The sequence below is a fragment of the Setaria italica genome, chromosome V (genome assembly GCF_000263155.2).
Source record: "Setaria italica strain Yugu1 chromosome V, Setaria_italica_v2.0, whole genome shotgun sequence".
NCBI classification, from domain to species: domain Eukaryota; kingdom Viridiplantae; phylum Streptophyta; class Magnoliopsida; order Poales; family Poaceae; genus Setaria; species Setaria italica.
In genome coordinates, this window is record NC_028454.1 from 38,772,600 (window position 1) to 38,792,302 (window position 19,703).

The 19,703-nt window shown below is 51.0% G+C and overlaps 2 protein-coding genes across 2 annotated transcripts; one reads left to right on the top strand and one right to left on the bottom strand.

Annotated features, from left to right (window-relative positions):
• Nucleotides 1-1,564: 1,564 nt before the first annotated feature.
• Nucleotides 1,565-6,190, top strand: LOC101766117 (receptor-like serine/threonine-protein kinase SD1-8). Its single transcript, XM_004970145.3, has 6 exons — nucleotides 1,565-3,228; nucleotides 4,346-4,683; nucleotides 4,809-5,019; nucleotides 5,124-5,361; nucleotides 5,445-5,595; nucleotides 5,691-6,190. The coding sequence occupies exons 1-6, from the start codon at nucleotides 1,896-1,898 to the stop codon at nucleotides 5,985-5,987; spliced, it is 2,568 nt and encodes an 855-aa protein (XP_004970202.1). The 5' UTR covers nucleotides 1,565-1,895; the 3' UTR covers nucleotides 5,988-6,190.
• A 944-nt stretch (nucleotides 6,191-7,134) lies between these two features.
• LOC101766527 (receptor-like serine/threonine-protein kinase SD1-8) lies at nucleotides 7,135-13,245 on the bottom strand. The gene is made up of 8 exons (XM_004970146.2): nucleotides 12,327-13,245; nucleotides 11,681-12,242; nucleotides 9,067-9,201; nucleotides 8,774-8,943; nucleotides 8,361-8,571; nucleotides 8,032-8,266; nucleotides 7,772-7,922; nucleotides 7,135-7,677 (listed from the first exon to the last, which is right to left on the bottom strand). Exons 1-8 carry the CDS (start codon nucleotides 13,155-13,157, stop codon nucleotides 7,369-7,371), a joined length of 2,604 nt encoding a protein of 867 aa, XP_004970203.1. The 5' UTR covers nucleotides 13,158-13,245; the 3' UTR covers nucleotides 7,135-7,368.
• Between the last annotated feature and the right edge of the window lie 6,458 nt (nucleotides 13,246-19,703).

Genomic DNA, 19,703 nt, shown 5'->3' on the forward strand with positions numbered 1-19,703 from the left:
CACAATCACAGTGGCGTTTAGATATGGATTCAGATGGTATATGTTACCATTCTAATTCGGATACAATAAGAAGCATATCGAGTATCAATTGTCTGATCGAGCGTTTTATGCACGGAAGAGAGTTAATGGGGCGGTCTGGATATGGCAGGGCAGTCCTTAGTCAGCCCATTAGTACAGGTGCTAATACTCCTGTTAAAATGTCCACACTTTCCGTTTCGACATTGGGATAAAATTTAACCCCTCCTCCCAAACACCCCCTAAACTCAGCAGCTGGAATCCCAGCCAACAAATCCAATCATCAAACATCCATTGCCCATTTCCATTCATGCCAGATGCATCCTATGTTGCATATTCAATCTCAGAGTCAGCCTTTATTGAGGAAGCCCTTGAGCAGGACTTATTGACATGTAACTAATTGATATAAGCCGAACCAGACCATGCAACTTTATAGATTCAAAATCACAATTCATCAAATTAGGCTACTTTTGAAACTTATCTGAATTTTATAGCACTAAAATACTTTTAAAAATTCTGGAAAATAACTAATATTCCTCACATAAGATGCAATATTTTATTAAATATTTCCAAGCATAAGTTACATAGATATTTAAGAAAAATGGGTTCTTTGATGGAAATAATTTTGTAAACTATTACATCCCATGTGAGGAATATTAGTTATTTTTCCATAATTTTTGGAAAGTGTTTTTTGCCATACAATTTGGTGAATTCTAATTTTAAAATTGTAAAGGTACATGTGTTTTTTAAGCAAAATGGGTCAATGTCCATTTGTTCTATTATGAGAGAAGGTTTCATAAATTTTAGAGGTGATTTGGTGATCGTTTCACTCAATTTAACTCATGAAAATGATAAAAGTGTCAAATAAGAAATGAAAGTTAGAATTTAGTGTCGTATAAGGATTACAATGATAAAAATGTCAAATAAGGAATGGAAGTTAGAATTTAGTATCTTCTCGTGTCAAATTTTGGCACGCCCTTGTCTCGGCACCACCTTTTTGGATGGACACCCGCAGGATTCATGTCTGGGGCATGATACACGCTAGTCGAGGTTGGCATGGCATCGTTTAGCGATGATGATAGTGATGAGAAATTGTTTTTCTTCTTTGACTTCAACTAATGTCATCACAGTTACTATATGGTGGTGGTATGGTATGGATTAGGGCGATTAACAATCTGCGAGTCAAAACCTTCCCACTTTGTACTAGCTGGGGGATCGGAATGCAAGTCAGCAGCTCGAGTTCCACCAACCAACCGAGACCAATACCCGCGTTTTCTATTCAGCATATAGATGCAAACATAGTCTTATTTTGTACAGTGCAGAAATGAAAAGCAAACTCTACCTCCCAGAGCCGTGAGAGCAGAGCATGGCTTGCAACAGGAAACGGGAACAAACTAGCCATCGCACGCTGAGAAAGTTCGCACGCATCGACGGACGGTGACTGCGGGTGGGTTGGTGATCATAAGGCCGACGCTTCCATTGACGTTCCAGCACCGCCGCGCGTTTGGTGGTGAGGAGTCAATCGAACTCGGTCTCTGGCCGACCGACGGCCAACTGGGCCACGTGAAAACCAGCTAGCAGTTCCAGACTCCAACGCTCCTCTGCTCCTCCAAATGCAGCGTTCCCGCACGCGAACGTGGCTGCATCATGTGACTGACCACAACTAAACAAATTACAAATGCGCGCCCGCAGCCTCGCACCGTCGCGCTAATCACGCCGCCAGGGCCGGCCGTGCGCTCGTGCAGACACACTCACAAAACGCCACAGCTCGATTCAAAGCCATGTCCTGAACAGAGGCTGGAGATCGATCGATCACCGCCCCGCCCGGCCTGTGTTTGGCGCGCGATCCGGGGGGGACGAGACGAGACGATCGATCAAGCATGAGGGCGCGCGCGCTCTGCCTCGCGCTCCTCGCCGCGGCCGCCGCGGCCCTCCCCCGTTCCGCGTCCATCGACTCCATCGGCCTGGGCGCGTCCATCGCCGGCAACCAGACGCTCGTCTCGCCTGGCGGCGTGTTCGCGCTCGGCTTCTTCACCCCGGACGCCGCCGAACCCGGCAGGAGGTACCTCGGCATTTGGTTCAACAGCATCCTGGAGCCGAGGCCGACCGTCGTCTGGGTCGCCAACCGCCAGAGCCCGCTCGTCGACTCCCCGGGCATCCTCCGGGTCTCCGCCGGCGGCCGCCTCGTCGTCCTCGACGGCAACAACGGCACCGTCTGGTCCTCGGCGGCGCCCACCCTGAACGTGACCACCGGCGCCACGGCGCGGCTCCTGGACGACGGCAACCTCGTCCTGAGCGCGGACGGGAGCGGTTCCGAGCAGAGCGTGGCGTGGCAGAGCTTCGACTACCCGACGGACACGCTGCTCCCGGGGATGAAGCTCGGTGTGGACACCAGGGCCGGCATCACCCGGAACATCACGTCGTGGAGCGGCCCCGACGACCCTTCCCCTGGCGCCTACACGTTCAAGCTCGTCCTCGGCGGCCTGCCGCAGTTCTTCCTGCTCCGCGGCACCACCAGGATCTACACGAGCGGGCCGTGGAACGGCGAGATACTCACCGGCGTCCCCTACCTCAAGTCCAACGACTTCACCTTCAAGGTCGTGTGGGGCCCCGACGAGACGTACTACAGCTACTCCATCGGCGCCACCTCGCTGCTGTCGCGGCTCGTCGTGGGCGGCGACGCGGGGCAGGTGCAGCGGTTCGTGTGGGTCAACGGCGCCTGGAGCAGCTTCTGGTACTACCCGACGGACCCGTGCGACAACTACGCCAAGTGCGGGGCGTTCGGGTACTGCGACCCCGACCAGACCACCCAGTGCAACTGCCTCCCGGGGTTCCGGCCGCGGTCGCCGCAGCAGTGGAACCTCCGGGACGGGTCGGGCGGCTGCGTCAGGAGCACCAGCCTGAGCTGCGGCGGCGGCGGCGGCAACGGGAGCAGCGACGGGTTCTGGGTGGTGAACCGGATGAAGCTGCCGGAGGCGACGAACGCGACGGTGTACGCCGGCATGACGCTGGAGCAGTGCCGGCAGGTGTGCCTGAGCAACTGCAGCTGCCGGGCGTACGCCGCGGCGAACGTCAGCGGGGGAGCCAGCCGCGGGTGCGTCATCTGGGCCGTCGATCTGCTGGACATGCGGCAGTACACGAAGTTCGTGCAGGACGTGTACATACGGCTGGCGCAGTCGGAGATAGACGCCCTCAACGCCGCCGCCGCCGCAGGTTCTGTCTCTCATTCCTTTGAATTTTCTTTGGCCCAGAATTCTTTTTTACGATTCAGTAGTTCAAAGGATAAAATTTACAATTTCGGGCAGTTTTCATTATGATCTTAGTAGCACCGGGTTAGTTGTTCGTCGCTCATCACCACAAACCTATATTATGACTTCTGTCTGTCATTGTTAAGAACCTGACAAAACAGGTAGAAAATTGCGGAGTGCTTGTTTTCAGACTTAGCTGAGACATCTCGTCTACGTAGCTGTCGAGATTAATTGGCATCGTCCGGCTAATTACTCACTTGAAACTGAAACCATCATACGCCAAGCCTGTTCACCAGTTGAATTCTGCCACAAAGCCATTTTCTAGGTCAACAATTGGGTGCAGCTCGCCATCCCCGCATAGAAAATGTCCCCCCAGCTACCACTTTCTCCTGGAAATCAAACTGCATACACATTTGCAGAAAAAACTTCGTCAGAGTTTGCAAAATCCTCGAACGAGTCGCATTTTTTTTCTTCTTATAGTGTATGATGGCGCAGACTTTTCTACGGTCAGCTTTGAACGGAAGCAAGGTAGCATGGGTCAACTAGCTGGCTTCGCTTGGGGCTTGGGCAAAAACTGTGACAGCAATTAGTCTTTGTCGCCATACCAGAACCATGTGTCACAATCACTGGATTAGGTGCCGTGCAGTTCATAGGAAAACATTGGCTCAACGAGGGATCGTTCAACACCACCCGACTTGAAAGTGACACTTCAAATGGCCAAAAGTTGTCTGGATATGATAAACTAGGGGGCAAACGTTTTCCACTGAAAAACATGCATTCTGGGTGTGATGATGATGGGTATTCATCAGCACGGGTAAGCACTTGCACACTGAAAATTAAACACGCCCTAAAAAGCTCCATTCAACTCGTGGTGGTAGGGAAAGGTCTCAAAGCATTCAAAATTAAACACGCCGCATGCCCGCATGTGGGATCAGGCTTCGGATAATGTTTTAAAAAAACTTTTTGAAGCACTTGTATAGAGTGGAGGCACGAGCGCTTTGACTAGTCGTGGAAACGTGCGGCGTGTGTGTTAGGCCTAGACCAGTTCACCAACTAACGTTTTGCCACTGCTTGTTTTCCAGCAAACAGCCGGAGCAGCCCGAGCAAGCGCGTGGTGATCGCCGTCGTCGCGGCCGTCGCCGGCGTGCTCCTCCTGCTGGCGGTCGGCTGCTGCTGCTGCTGTGTCTGGAGGAAGAGGAGGAAACGTCAGGGCGAGACGGGTTCGTCGGCGCCGGGCGGTGGGGCGGACGACGTGCTCCCGATCAGGGTCAGGAAGCACCCCGCGCTGGACGAGGACTGGAGATCCGCCGAGAAAGACGTCGACCTCCCGTTGTTTGATCTGGACGTGGTCCTGACCGCCACGGATAACTTTGCTCTGCACAACAAGATTGGCGAGGGCGGATTTGGCCCTGTTTACATGGTGAGAACCGAACCATTAACAGTAGTATAAACCTGGAAAAGAGCTCAGAAAAAATTGAAATTTTTTACAACTGATTCTCCGTCATGTCATGTCTAACGTCTCGCGAACCTGACAAATGCTGGCAGGGAAAGCTTGAGGACGGGCAAGAAGTCGCCGTGAAGAGGCTGTCCCGGAGATCGATGCAAGGGGCGGTGGAGTTCAAGAACGAGGTGAAGCTGATCGCCAAGCTTCAGCACAGGAACCTCGTGAGGCTGCTCGGTTGCTGCATCGACGAGGACGAGAGGATGATCTTGTATGAGTACATGCACAACCAGAGCCTCGACACCTTCATATTTGGTTAGTTCAAAATTTTGCAGAACACACATGCATGTTTGTATCTGCGCAGGAAATTAATTTTCTCAAATAATGTACTTAACATCCTGATGCTATGCTTTGTGCAGATGAAGGGAAGCGGAGGCTGCTAAGGTGGCAGAAACGCTTCGATATCATTCTGGGGATTGCGCGGGGTCTACAGTACCTGCACGAAGATTCGAGGTTCAGGATCATCCATAGGGACCTGAAGGCTAGCAACGTGTTGCTGGACAGAAACATGGTCCCCAAAATTTCAGACTTTGGTATTGCAAGAATGTTTGGAGGTGATCAGACCACTGAACATACCAAAAAGGTCATTGGAACGTAGTAAGTATCTTCTTCTCATTCTTAGTTGTACACTGTTCTGAAAGTGGACTTTCACACTGACTAGTGAGACGGTGGTTTTTCAGTGGCTACATGTCTCCAGAATACGCGATGGATGGCGTGTTTTCGATGAAGTCCGACATCTACAGCTTCGGCGTGATGGTTCTAGAGATCATCACTGGCAAGAGGAACCGAGGCTTCTACGAAGTCGAGCTTGATCTCAACCTCCTCCGATATGTAAGTAGTACTAACATGTATCAGCAAAGACTTATAGCAACTATTTTCTTTTTCCTGAATTCTTTCTCTAACGATGCATCTTGGTCATTGTTCAGGCATGGATGCTGTGGAAAGAAGGCCGGAGCGTTGATTTACTTGACGAGGTGATGGACGGCAGCTTCAACTACAGCGAGGTGCTGCGGTGCATCCAGGTGGCCCTGCTGTGCGTCGAAGTGCAGCCGAGGAACAGGCCCCTGATGTCGTCGGTGGTCATGATGCTGGCCAGCGAGAACGCGACGGTCCCGGAGCCGAACGAGCCCGGGGTGAACATCGGGAAGAACACGTCGGACACGGAGTCGTCTCAGGGCCTCACGGCCAACAACGTCACGATAACCGCGATAGATGCTAGGTAGTAGCTTGGACCGGACTAGCAGTAGAAATTCTTGCCGCTCTAACGGCGCAGTCTGTGCTTTCTTTGTATTGTAGCTTGTACAGCAAAGGTTTCGTTGCCAGGAAATGTAAAGTTTGTAAAGCTTACAGCTTGTAGAGATTACATCCAAAAGTTGCCCGATTCAATTTATTGCTCGGCAGCAGCTAGCCGAACAGCTACTTCAGATATCGTAGGAGGCTCCTCCTCCGTCGAGTCTTGAGAGATCACGCGCTCCAGCCACTGCCGGGATAGCATATGGACTGGAGTGCAGCCATCCATGCCTTGACCGTCTTGCAGACCTTAACATGATAAGACACAAGTCACAAGCATCGCTTTTCTCCAACTCGTCGCGCGGTCGCGCCACGGCCGCCACGTGCGTGCCCACGGGTCCGCAGAAACCATGGTCTTCGTCCGCCCCCGCATCGGTGAGGCCATCGCTGCCGCGGCCACCGTGTCCGTGTGGACTGAGAGCCTGGTTGGTTAGCTTCCAAAGTATGACCAGCCAAAACTAGAGCAAGCTAATAAATTTTAGCACTTATTTGGTTGGCATCCCAATTTTTATCAGATTTTGGTACGGCATGTCCATATTTTGGTGATGGCAAATTTTGGACGCCAACCAATCGCCTTCGGCGCCTGCTAGCCCCGGCAGGCAATAGCAGCCCGTGTCCCCGCCGTCCGCATCCGACGGGCGGTATGAAACTTCTTACTTTCCTTATTTAGGACGAAATATTTCCAACTCAATTTCAAAAAAGAAAAAAAGAATGGGCGGTAATGCCGGTCGTTTCAAAAAAAGAGAGAGAGAAAAAGAACAATAGCACTGAAAAATGAGCGAGTGGGGACTAATTGGGCCTCCCTGCAAAGTAACGCTGAGCCCAGATAAAAAGGCCGGTGCTGTCCCCAACAGGCAACAGGCTGGTGCAGGCCCAGATAAAAAGGCCGATGCTGTTCTTTGCAAATACTCCTAGGCTCCTACTCTGCTGTGGAAAACTTTGCTTACTGCAACTTTTGTAATCCCTGCCTTTGGCGTAATGGCATTTATCCTTGTAGATACTTGTCTACTTTGTTTGCTTCGGGACTTTGGGTTGGTAGCCATTGATAACTAGGATCAAGAACATCACACCCATAAAAAATGAACAAATTAGTGGCACGCAAAAGCGGCAGCCTGGCTTTTCTTAATTTCTGACATTCTGTCACTCACTCGTCGGTGATGAAAGCAACCATGATTCTAGTTGCTGCTATTTATTTAATAATTATACAATTTTCTGGTGCTCAACCACACGCTACTGGAGAAACCACCAACGTTACTCTGTAATACACATTCACCTAGTAGTTCAGTTTTCGTGACACGTGTCAAGTCCTAACTATTATCGACCTTCAAGCATGGTAATCGTTGCACTGTCAAATACGCTGCAGTCCTTTGTTGATGATGTGTCTGTTTCCATTAGAACTCTCCTAGCTGCAAAGCCAGGCTGCTTAGGGGTTGGCAGTGAGGCAGCGTCAGGGCTAGCTAACATCAGAAGCACCTGACACATGAGTGGACGGTCATCTGGGTTCTCTTGCACGCACAGAAGTCCAACTCTGACGCACTTGAGCACTTCATCCGGGTTGAATGATCCTTCCATTTTTTCATCTGCTAACTCTATGCTCTTCTCCTCGTTCCATAAGCTCCATGCCTGCGGAACAAAAAACCATTGGTTGCCTGATTTTATTGAAGCTTTCTTGAGAACTAGAACTGACATTCACTAGATGAGGTAAGCTCTCACTTACATGGCCTAGAAGGCTTTGGTTGTTCGAACACGAATATGCTCCTCTGTTTCTCCTACCACTAACAATTTCCAGCAATAATACTCCATAACTGAATACATCTGACTTAACTGAGAAGATTCCGTCCATTGCATACTCCGGAGACATGTAACCACTGCAAAAGAATCACATTGAATTTGATTAGTATTGCAAAATTCTTCTTCATGATGAACATTGCATTCCTTTTCCTAAAATAACATTTTATCTCCAGTAACCATACTTACTATGTTCCAACCACCTTTCGAGTATTGATTTCTGTCTCTTCATTGCCAAATATTCTTGCCATGCCGAAGTCTGAAATTTTGGGAGTCATCTCCTTGTCTAGAAGAACATTAGCTGCCTTCAGATCTCTATGGATGATTCTGTATCTCGAGTCCTGGTGGAGGTACAGTAAACCTCGAGTAATGCCTTCTATGATACGATACCGCACTTGCCAATCAAGTACAACATTGGCCTTTTCTGTTGACATATGGGAGGGGATTAGTTTTTGCTCTGGAAAGGTACCATCAAACTTTCATGGTCAGATAATATTGGCTGAGAATTAAGAGCATACCAAATAGGAAATAGTCCAGGCTCTTGTTGGCCATGTACTCATAAACAAGCATCCTTTCTTGCCCACTAATGCTACATCCAAGAAGCCGAACAAGATTCCGGTGCTGGAGTTTGGCTATCAGCAGAACCTCGTTCTTGAACTCATCAAGTCCTTGTGCAGATGTTTTAGAAAGTGTTTTCACTGCAATTTCCATTCCGTCCTCGAGTTTACCCTGTAATGTTGATGGAAACCATTCCAATTAGGCATACAAGGGCAGTAGTTCGTAACTTACAACTCAGAAACTTTATAATGGCATTGGGATATATCCCTGCCTTCCACTGCTCATCAGTTGCCGTTGAAAACTGTTTTGGGTCCAAAGTTTGTTAGAATGTATAAGCATCAGAAATTCAGAATCGATTCCGATAGAGTGGTACCTTGTATACTGGTCCAAAGCCACCCTCACCGAGCTTATTGTTGATTGAGAAACCGTCAGTAGCAGCAGCAATCGTGCCAAGATCAAATATTGGCAGTTCCAGGTCATCATCGTGGCTGCTCCCCTCGTAGCGACGGCCAGTGCTGCGCGAACCGCTCCATTTACTGGACCCTGTGAGTATCGTGTAAAAGTCAGGACATCACGAAATATATCCATCGGCTTTTCTGTTCAGGTATTGGTGTCTTTGTCAAAATGCGATGAACGGCAGTCTGCTGACAGTGTACTGCACGTCACCTGCTGTTCTTCTTAGCCTTTTCCTTCTGGACCAAATGAGGAGACCAGCAACTGCTAGGAGGAACACCAGTGCCGCGACGCTGGCGCCAACCGCGATTATAATGCGTGCCTTCCTTGATTTGCTTGCTGATTCTTCTGCGTACGAAATCATAAATGTTAGTTCGAAGAGTTGATAAATGCAGAGTAAAGTGAGGTGCTTCATGCAGGACTGCAATCGCCACATCATGCTTGCCGCAGCTACTGCTTGTGCTTGGTGTGAGACGCTAGCTTGGCTTCCTCACTATACTCAGCTGATCCAGGTCCGCTGTCCGCATCACCACACACCAGTGCACCCCCGAGGTCCTCTTCAGCGTGTGGCAAGGCTCTGCAGTCTGCCTGCGCCTCGACTAGCCTCGGCGTGCTGTACGCCAGCCGTCCAGCCAACCCCGACCAAAACTCGTGGTTTGCCCGCGTGTCCCAACTACTCGTACCGCTGCCAGAGGCGCTCTGCCGCGGCTGCCGGCTGCCGCGCCGGCCCGCGCTGGTTGCCCGTGTCGTACGGAGTGTGGAACGCTGCTGGCGACTGGCCGCTCCCCCGAATCTCCCGTAGAGCGACGGGAACGGGATCGGGGACGTACGGGACGCTGGATGCTCCGACTATTGGCTCCGCCGGCGCCGCGCGTGCCGACGGGAAGGGTCCCGAGTCCTGGGGTTAGCTTTGCCCCGGGACCCCGAGATGCGGACGTGCATGTGATCTGCATCTGCTGCTGGTGGGAAAGCAGGCGCGGGCCGGGCCGGCCCCATGCGGCCGTTGCGGTGCGGTGCGGCCCCCGTATGCTGCAGTACCTGCGAACAGCAGCAGCTAGCAATCCCGATCGATTTGGGCTCCACGGAGGAAAAGGAAACGGCGGTTCTCGTGCTAGCCTGGAACCGGTGGTTCGTGCTCTGCGGAGAGGTCGACGATGCCTCGATGGAAACGTGGAATGCATGTCAGATGGGGACGTAGTCTTTCGGCTGGCTCGGAGGTGGAAATGTAGAGGCAGGAGGCAGGCCGACGGTGTTCATGAATGCATGGGGCTCTACAGCATTCAGGAAGCTTTCTTCCTCTTGATTCTTCTTCACATGATGCTTAATCTAGCTATCTACCGCTCCTCCGTCTCAAATTACTATTCGTTTTGATTTTTTAATACATAGTTTTTCTGTATGCATCTAGACATAGTATATATATCTAGATGCATACCAAAATCTATGTATATAGAAAAGTTAAAATAAATAATAATTTAGGGTGGAGGGAGTACTTTTACCCCATCTGTCACCTAATAATAAACGTTAGGTTAAGTTATCTGTGGACTGTGGGGCTATCAGTGTTCTTCACCTCCAAGCTCCCACCATACCCTCTCCGAAACGAAATTCCACCTACCAATTTCTCAGTTGCCCACACGTTGAGCTGTGGTCTACAGAGGCTGGCAGGACCCATGCGGTATGCCAGTAGTTGTAGTTCAGCGCATCCTTCTTTGAGCACCCCGTAAAGGGAAACCTCTGCCCGTCGCTTTTCGGCTTTCGCGATCGGTGGATAAAAAGGAGAGATTCCGGGCACCGACCATGGACGGTACACGTCAGAAAACTCAATAGGAACGTCACAAGAGCAACATGTGCTTTTTATTATTTTATTTGTCACGGGCAACTGACGTGGACGACCTCCGGGCCCAACGTGATACAACTATACAAGCGCTGCACGACAGTTACCGCATTGGCAGGGGATTTCCATCCCAACCACGAAACTTTAGACCGGCCGGTCGGCGCAAAGAGAAACTACCTGACGATCACTACTCCTCCTCCTTCCGACAATTCGACTAGCCCATCGGTGCACGGGTGGCAGGCAGGTGCTGGAAGCCCCCGTGCAACGAATGGACGACGTGCCTCAGGTGGTGCACGACGTCGCACGCCAATGCAAAGGGGGGTATCGTTCTCGCGGCTGCAGCAACCGGCAACAGTTCCTATCGCATCCATCGTGCATTGAGACTTGAGAGCTTTTGCTGCTTCTTTTGGTAGTGCTCTACTTTTGGAAAGCCTCTCAAGCCAGGGACCGGTGTCTCACTCAGGAAAAGCTCTTTTCTGCTCCCCTTTCTCGCTCTCGACGATTATTGCTAGATCTCGCGGTCTCACCGTATGGGGATAAAAGGAATTGGAGGGTACTGTAAGGAGGACGGATTAAAAGCGTAAAGATGATTTATTGCCCGATCATGGTGACCGATTCGGCATCTCTCATCGTTTCTGCCCCCGGCGGCCCCCCTCCAATAAAACGGAGAACACATGGCCTCTGGCTAGGTCTCGATAGATGAGTTGGATCAGGACGCCTGCCTCGGTGCCTCTCGCCGTCGTCGGTCGTCTTTGCCGCCGGTCTGTGGTCAGCTACGGCGATCCGCCAAAAAAAAGAGGGGGCGGTCGGGCAACCCGCAACCATGATCGACGGACTCAAAACGACGATAGCCGGCGGCGAAGATATTATGCGAATGCACTAGATCGCATGCAGAGCAGCATGGTTGTACAATGGTATACACGTAAAAAGATGCGACAGATACGTGGAAACCGACGATGCGTAAGCATAGCATAGCTGCGTAAACAGTATACGTACCGAGATCGGCGGCGGCGAGGCGGACGAAGAGGTCCTGACCGAAGTCAGGGTACACGCGCAGGTCGGTGAGGCCCGTGGTCCACATGACGCAGCCGTTGCCGGCGCCGGCGCCGCGCCCGCCGCCGCTGACGTTGGCGCTGGCGTACGCCGTGCAGGAGCAGTTCCGGAGGCAGGCCAGGCGGCACTGGTCCAGCGTCAGGGACATGTCCACCACGCTGCGCTCCGTGTCGGGCACCTTGGCGTGGCGCACCGTGAGGAACCTGTCGGTGCCGTTGCGGCAGTCCAGCGGCGTCGAGCGCACGCACCCGTCGCGGCCGTCGCGGAGCGCCCAGGCCGAGGGGGTCTTGGGGGTGAAGCCGTGGAGGCAGGAGCAGACGGGCAGGTTGTTGGTGTCGCACACCCCGTTGGGCCCGCACGGCGACACCGCGTCGCACTGGTCCTTGGGCGCGTACCAGTAGAGGTTCCACGTCCTCGCCGCCTCCACCCACGTCGACCGCTGCAGCAGCCCGTAGTTCCCCGTGCTCACCACGCCCAAATGCGAGATGATCGACGCGTTGTGCACCTGCATCGTATCGTGCGTCAACAATGTTCGCTTCATAATGCATGTGATGATTACTTGCATATATCTTCACGTACGAACGTATACCTGGAAGCTGTAGGTGACTTCCTGCGCGTTGTTGATGAAGCTGAAGGTAAAGCCCGAGTAGGTGGCGGTGTCGGGGACGCCGGTGAACTGGAAGCCGTCCCATGGGCCGGAGCGCCAGACTTTCTCGCCGCCGTTCCAGATGAACACCTGGGGGTCGCCGTTGGTGTCCATGACCATGGCGACGGGGCCCGGGGAGGGGTCCGAGGGGCTCTTCCACGACGTCAGCGTCCGGTTCTTCCGCTTCACGTAGTCGATCCCCAGCTTCATCTCCGGGAGCAGCGTGTCCGTCGGGTAGTCGAACCCCTCCCACGCCACGGCGCCGCCGACGCCGTTGGCCAGCACCAGGTTGCCGTTGTCGAGGATCCGCGCGGTCGGGCTCGCCAGCCTCACCGCCGGCTGGACCGACCACACGACGGTCCTGTTCCCCGCGGCGACGGCGAGCGTGCCGCCGGCGGAGACGGAGAGCGTGGCGCCCGGGTTGTCCTCGACGGTGCCCGCGATCGGGGCCTCGCGGTTGGCCACCCACACCACGGTGCGGAGCGAGACCTTGTTGTACCACACGCCGAGGTAGGTGCTGTTGGCGCCCGGCGGGGTGAAGAAGCCCATCGCGAAGTTGCCGTCGCCGCCCGACACCAGCGTCTCGTTGGCCGCCAGCGGGCTGCCCGGCGTGATGGTGTCCCTGGCGATGGCGTGGCCGGCCGCGAGGTGGCTGAGGAGGCAGAGCAGGACGCAGAGGAGCCGAGGTTGAGGGGACGCCATTGTTCGGCGCGGGCGACGGGCCGCAGCCGGTGGCGCGCCCACCGAGTCAGTGCCGCGAGTGGCGTCTGTCATGCACGTTGGCGTCTTTGGACGGGAGCTGCAGGGATAGGGTGGTGGTTAATGTCGTAGAGTGCGGAGTGGCGGCCAGGGGCGGGGTGCGGCTGCTTATCTGGAAACTTGGACTAGGAGCCCGGGGGCGCCTTTTGTGGCTCAGGTGTTTCTGTTCGACGTATGATGGGAACAGTCTAGACTGCATCACCACTGATGCATGTGAGCTTGACAACAGGGGATAGGATCCAAATTCTTAGGAAGCAACTTCGATTTTTTTTTAAGAGAGAGAGTCCTAACTGACTTCGAAAACTAAACCCTAAAATTCCTAGAGCAAATGTTGACGAAACGTTCAGGATTTCAAAGTACCGTCGATGAGTGCGGCTCTGCAGACCTGAACGTCGTGAACTTAGTTCAGGTGATTGTTTAAGTACTGTTTACATTTGTTCCCCTTGTGGTCTTGTGCATATAAGCTCTGAAGTTTAGATAGTTGCCCTGTTACTGCACGTTCGTCAGATTCAGCTGCAGCATGATGGTAGTGGTGCATGAAAACCTTCACAGACGCTTTAGCTGCAATCGACATTTACATGGTGGATTTGGGCCTTTTTGGAAATCGCTGCAGTTCCAAATGAGGACTATGGACCGAAATGGACGAAGGCGGGCAACCTGTACGCAGCCCTAATTGCCAGTTGTTTGGTGGAGCTACTAATGCTGATACTGGGCCAGAATATGTGCCGAGCGGCCAACAATAGCCCAGTTACGCAATACGCCAACTGTTAGCCCACGTTGTCCAATCCCCTCCGTTGTTTTTGCCATTTAGGATTGTGTACAAAATATTTATATTACAACGTGAAGCATCAAAAAAAACAATGTGAAAATAAGATGGAGAGATTTAAAGAAAACAGAAAAGGAAATAACGATAATACATTGTATGGACAGTAAATACAATGGTAGGTGGAAGTTACCTCATTCAATTGAATCATAGTAACAGTTCCAATGCTCAATATTTTTTGGCTGTCCAATGCTGAGGTATCTTTGTTCAGAGAAAAATGTGAACTGTGAGAAATAAGATACCTGGGTGAACTGTTGACAAACCGAAGATGTATAGCTGCATCTATGGGCAGTACTTGCATTGCATTTGCTTAAAAAAATACAGCCATCTTTGGATCTTAGTTTCATGCACATGATATAGTTATCTACCTGTACAAGCAAATAGGAATACTGCTAAAAAAGGTTGGAATACATAGCAATACATTAAAACAAAGAAATACACTGCAAATAAAATGATAAGACCATGAACAATAATGGACCGACGCAACCTTGCCCCGGCCCGCGAACCAAAAAAGGCCCAAAAGACGTCCGCAGGCCCAGCTCCCCTTCGGACTTTTCCCGCAGGCCGGATTAGAAAAGTCCCAAAATACAAAATGGGCCCAGAACGACCCGTTGGCCCAACAGCTCGGCCCGGCTCCCCACTCGATCCCCCCGTTCGTCAGATCGGACGGTTGAGCTCCGTCCCACCTGTATCAAAACCCTCATCCGTCAGCCGCCCCCTCAAACCCTAATCATTCTCTTCCCGACATTCCCGCGTGAGAGAGACGGCGGCGAGTGAGCACCTATGTCGAAGGTCGGAGGTAGCGCGTCGTTGCGGACACCCTCACCGACGCACGCGTGTAGCTAGGGCCACGTGCGGCTCCGTCGAGTGTGTCCTCGGCGGTGCATCGAGGGTGTTGCGACATCGTGCGGCGAGTTCCGAATTGGCAGGACCGGATCCGCGACAGCGCACAACGGCGGCGGGACTGGATCGGCGATGGCGCACGACGGTGCCCGAGCAGATCCGAGGCTCGCGAGGCGGGCAGCAGCGGCCCCGTGCCCTTAGGTACGTTTTGAATTTGGATTGGGAATTTGGGGCATAAGGATTCTAAGATTTAGGGGTGTCGGGATAGATCTCGAGTACCCGTAAGGAAGGAAGAAGATAGACTCCTACTAGAATTTTTCTGTAATCCTATCAGGACTCATCCTGCGTAATCCTACCTCCTTATAACCGACAAGTAATCCCATCCCTTGGAGTATATAAAGGAGGGTAGGGGTACTTAGATCGGAAGAACTACAACAGAGGACCAAATCCTCAATACCAAACAACACTCAAGCCCCAAATAGGACGTAGGGTATTACGCTAGTCTGATGGTCCGAACCTATATAAATTTGTGTCTTATGTCATCGCTCTTACCTTTGAGTTTCAAGTCCGGCGATCCCCTACCAACCAATCTACTATCTCGGGATACTCCTTGAGAGGTTGCCGGGTATAAAACACCAACATCTAGTGCACCAGGTAGGACCGATTGTCGTGATCATCGGGCGAGTTTGAAGGACCTCATCATCAAAATCAATATATTCCGCAGCACGGCGTGGTTGTTGTTAGGCAATGACTAATCGGGAACTCATCGTGTCTCTGTGTCAAGATCCAAGACAGAGTTCAAGATCGAATTGATTTCCTATGTTGCTCCAGACGATCAAGATTGTTGTCACGGGAGCACAAGAGATCAAGGCTGGTGCATATAGCTCATAGATCAAAGAAGAGGCAGTCGGATTCGAATTCAAGATGCTCTCCGTCGCCAACTTGCTAGCGGAGTAGAGTAGGCGACAGTTATTGTTAACCGGCATCGGAGTCCGAAGTTGAGTTGCACTCGTCCGTCGAACCAATCTAAAAATGTACACACGCAACTGTTGTCCAAGAGAAGGATAAGCTGCCAGCTTCTTGCGTGTGGATCCAGATAGGGTAAAGTCACACTCTGTTCGTGAGAAGCAAATATGGTGAAGCATTGCAACATGCACATGAAAGGCCACCACAAAACTACGAGATGTTCACCTAACGTACGCGGAAGATGTACGCGAGCACTACTGACGTCTGGCCGCATCAATTCGCTAACGATTACTTCGACTACTCATCTTGACTACAAAACTAGTAGGAACAGACTTCTCACCATCGACGACCAGTCGGAATCAACTCCGACTAGTCGGCTTCATCAACAACCGTCACGGCTTCACGACGACCACCACAGCTTCGTTGATAATCGTCTACGAATCAAGCTAAGTCACTTTTTAATTATTTTACATAATTTTTCAGCTTGTTTCCATATGCAGGGCACCTTTTAATTATTTTACATAATTTTTTCAGCTTGTTTCCACATGTAGGGTAACGCACTGTCTACTACTTATTGTGTACGCCTCTCGACAGAAATTACCCTTCGGATCTACACTTTGCCAATTATTTTTGAGGCATGTTAACCGACTGCTATGGGCTTGGTATACTAAATTACGGAGGCTATAGCCACGGATTTTATGCACTGAGTTCTGGAAGCTCTGCCAATAGGCTTGGTACATCGAATTTTGGAGGCTACGGACACGGGTTTAGTGCACTGAGTGCTGGGGACTCATAGCGGCTACATCCTAAGGAGGCACAAATCCTATACGCAGCAACATACGCTCTCCTCTCCAAAAAGACAGAAAAGTCTCAATGACTACTTTACGCGCAATCGCGCAGTCTTTTTGTCGCAATGCCGACTACTTATTTTAAATGTCTTCTCTTAGCGGTTGTTAATCTACTCGAGTAGAACACGTCTCAATTTGTGAAAGCCTTGATTCTTCTGTAATGTCTAAACACTAGGATGAGAGACAAATATCTCCGTAGCAGCAGTGCTAGTAGGCGTACATGAGACAAAGATCTCACATGCAATGGCTATGGCTAAATAGAGATTGGGAGCCTAAACGTAACAGGCTAACTACTCAGGAAAAATATAGCCGAAATAAGAGCATGACACACAACATTTATATTACATTCATCACTGAATAAATTTCAGTAGTTTCAATATTCCACAATATGCTATGTAATGTATGCATCTTTTTTTTCAGGTCAAGATTCGGCAACGACTCTCGAGGACGCTTAGTGTACCTCCAATGGCTCCGCTATCTCCCAGGTTCGAGGGCTAAGCGCCAATTACTACTCAAAATATCTCTAATGGCTCAGCTAACTTCCAAGCTCGGGGGCTATGCGCTAAATAACTACTCGATGTAGCTCCTACGGCTCACCTGGTGCATAAGCTCGGGAGCTGAACGCCGCAAAACTACTCAGATGACAATTGGCATGAAAACTAAAGTCGCTAGACCCTTGAATTGATTATTTAATCATTCCAAGGCTCGGGGGTTGATAAGCTACACCCAACAGTTGATTTTTTTAAAACGAAGAAAGAAGATTCAAGATTTTATTGATCCTCAGTCTGATTCTTCGATTCAACCTAAGACTCGGGGGTTACTCCATATGGAGTGCGACTTCTACTGCCCTCCATATCACATTCCAAAGATGAAGATTACAAAATCAAAACGATCAAGGGTTTGAGCACACCATAACCTCATGGTAACTTTGAAGAACTTTGAAGATTCAACCAGATAAAGTACTTAGAAGCACTAAACTACTCAGCGAGGATCTGAAAAATAGTAAAAAACTGTTGCATTCAACTATGAAACGCTCGGGGGCTTATCGAGGATAGATTCCTAGTAACCATAAGGAAGGAAGAAGGCGGACTCCTACTAGAATTCCCATGTAATCCTACTAGGACTCATACTATGTAATCCTACTAGGATTCCTCCTTGTAACCTACTAGCAATCCCGCCCCCTAAAGTATATAAAGGAAGGTAGGGGAACCTAGATCGATAGAACTACAATAGAGAATTAAATCCTAACACCAAACAACACCCAAGCGCAGGACGCAATATACAACACCCCTAACAGGGCGTAGGGTATTATGCTACTCTCGTGGCCCGAACCTATATAAATTTGTGTCTTGTGTCCTCGCTTTTACCTTCGAGTTCCAGATCTGGCGATCCCCCACCAACCAATCTACTACCTCGGGATACGCCTCGGTAGGTTGCCGGGTATAAAATGCCGACAGTGGGTTTTGACTCAATCTATTTGATTTGCCTCCATCTGTCTTGATTGCCACGCCGAGGGGGTGATGGAGGACGGCGGCGGAATTTGGGGGACGGACAATGCTAGGGTTTCGTGGGTCGTGAGGAGCGGTTATAAAGGGATTGAGAGGGCACAATTTGTGAAACTGATTGATGCGTAATTTGTGGAATAGGATCTAAGGGCAAACATCGTCAGCTCATTCCGAGGGACGGTCATGGGCGCGGGGGTGGATTCCTTCGATCGTAGGGCGCTTGGCCTTTCCTCGTCGCTTCTTCCGGTCACGTACGGCGCAAATTCGCTGGAGGGCGGACCGAAAGAGCGTAAGACATTCGACGTACGAGGTTTTGTCCCGTTCCTGGTTTTTTTAAGCTGTAGAGACTCTCGAGGTCATCTTTATTTTTGCAGGCTTGAATAATATAGGAAGTAATCGGTGAACGGAGAGGAGGGAAGGGCAGCAAGCAGTATCGCGTCGACATCGAGTATGGGGACGGTGTCGGAGATAGGGGAGGACGGTGAGGAAGAGAAGATAGGCGTCATGGTGGATGGAGGAGAAAAGGGAGATAGAAGGTTGAGGGTGCAGATAGGAGACGTGATGGTTAAAACATGCAATGTGATTTCGGAGGTGTTTGGATACACCTCCTAAAGTTTAGTACCCGTCACATCGAATGTTTGGATACTAATTATGGGTATTAAACATAAACTATTTACAAAACCTATTGTACAGATGGAGTCTAATTCGCGAGACGAATCTATTAAGCCTAATTAGTCCATGATTTGATAATGTGTTGCTACAGTAAACATATACTAATCATGGATTAATTAGGCTCAATAGTTCGTCTCGCGAATTAGTATAGAGATTCTGCAATTAGTTTTATAATTAGCTCTAATTAGCATCCAAACATCCGATATGACACTCCTAAAGTTTAGCACCTCGTATCAAACATCCCCACTTCTCCAACCATCTTGTCTAATCATACCGAGCCTGGACAACTGCAGCTATACTACAGGAATCCGAAAAATGGTCACATCAGGAATTCAGGATCACTCTCGACTCGCCGTCGCCGATACTATACCATCGGTCCACAAGCGGGCATCTCCCCTCGACCCGCTTTATTCGCCGTCACGCCGACGCAGGCCGATCCCGCGGCCGGTTTGATTCGGCGACCGATCCGCCCCGGCCCCAGGCTGCGCACGTAATCCCCCTGTCACCGGACGTCACCTTGGGGCTCTCTGGTTTTGCGAGACCGCAGGCTGGGCTTGACACATTGATCATTCCTCAACTGCCGCGACCGCGCGAGCGCGATCGATCAATCGATACTGGATGGAGCATTCAATAGCGCAGGCAAGGCGATGCCGGCCGGTCAGGCTCGTCGTGTTGGCGTGGTCCAGGCAGGGCCACCTCGAGGACACGGATGATTTGGGCTGTTAAATCCCCCCAAACCAACGACATCTCACATCTCTTTCGGCCTTTCGGGTGATCGATGCCGAATTGCCGATAGATGCCGGGGCGCCGGGCATGGCTTCTCCGTGTCCGTCACTCCGTCCGACGCGCGCGCGGGCGGGCTTGGAGAGACCGCTCGGCCGTCATGCTGCGGCTGTGCTCACGT

Bases quoted from the DNA above. Each gene is read 5' to 3' on its own strand.
- LOC101766117 (XM_004970145.3), top strand. From the start codon at position 1,896: ATGAGGGCGCGCGCGCTCTGCCTCGCGCTCCTCGCCGCGGCCGCCGCG. The intron at 3,229-4,345 runs GTTCTGTCTCTC...CTTGTTTTCCAG, and splicing joins CAACGCCGCCGCCGCCGCAG to CAAACAGCCGGAGCAGCCCG. The intron at 5,020-5,123 runs GTTAGTTCAAAA...TGCTTTGTGCAG, and splicing joins CCTCGACACCTTCATATTTG to ATGAAGGGAAGCGGAGGCTG.
- LOC101766527 (XM_004970146.2), bottom strand. From the start codon at position 13,157: ATGACAGACGCCACTCGCGGCACTGACTCGGTGGGCGCGCCACCGGCT. The intron at 7,923-8,031 runs GTAAGTATGGTT...ATTCTTTTGCAG, and splicing joins CGAAAGGTGGTTGGAACATA to TGGTTACATGTCTCCGGAGT. The intron at 7,678-7,771 runs GTAAGTGAGAGC...TTTGTTCCGCAG, and splicing joins ACCAAAGCCTTCTAGGCCAT to GCATGGAGCTTATGGAACGA.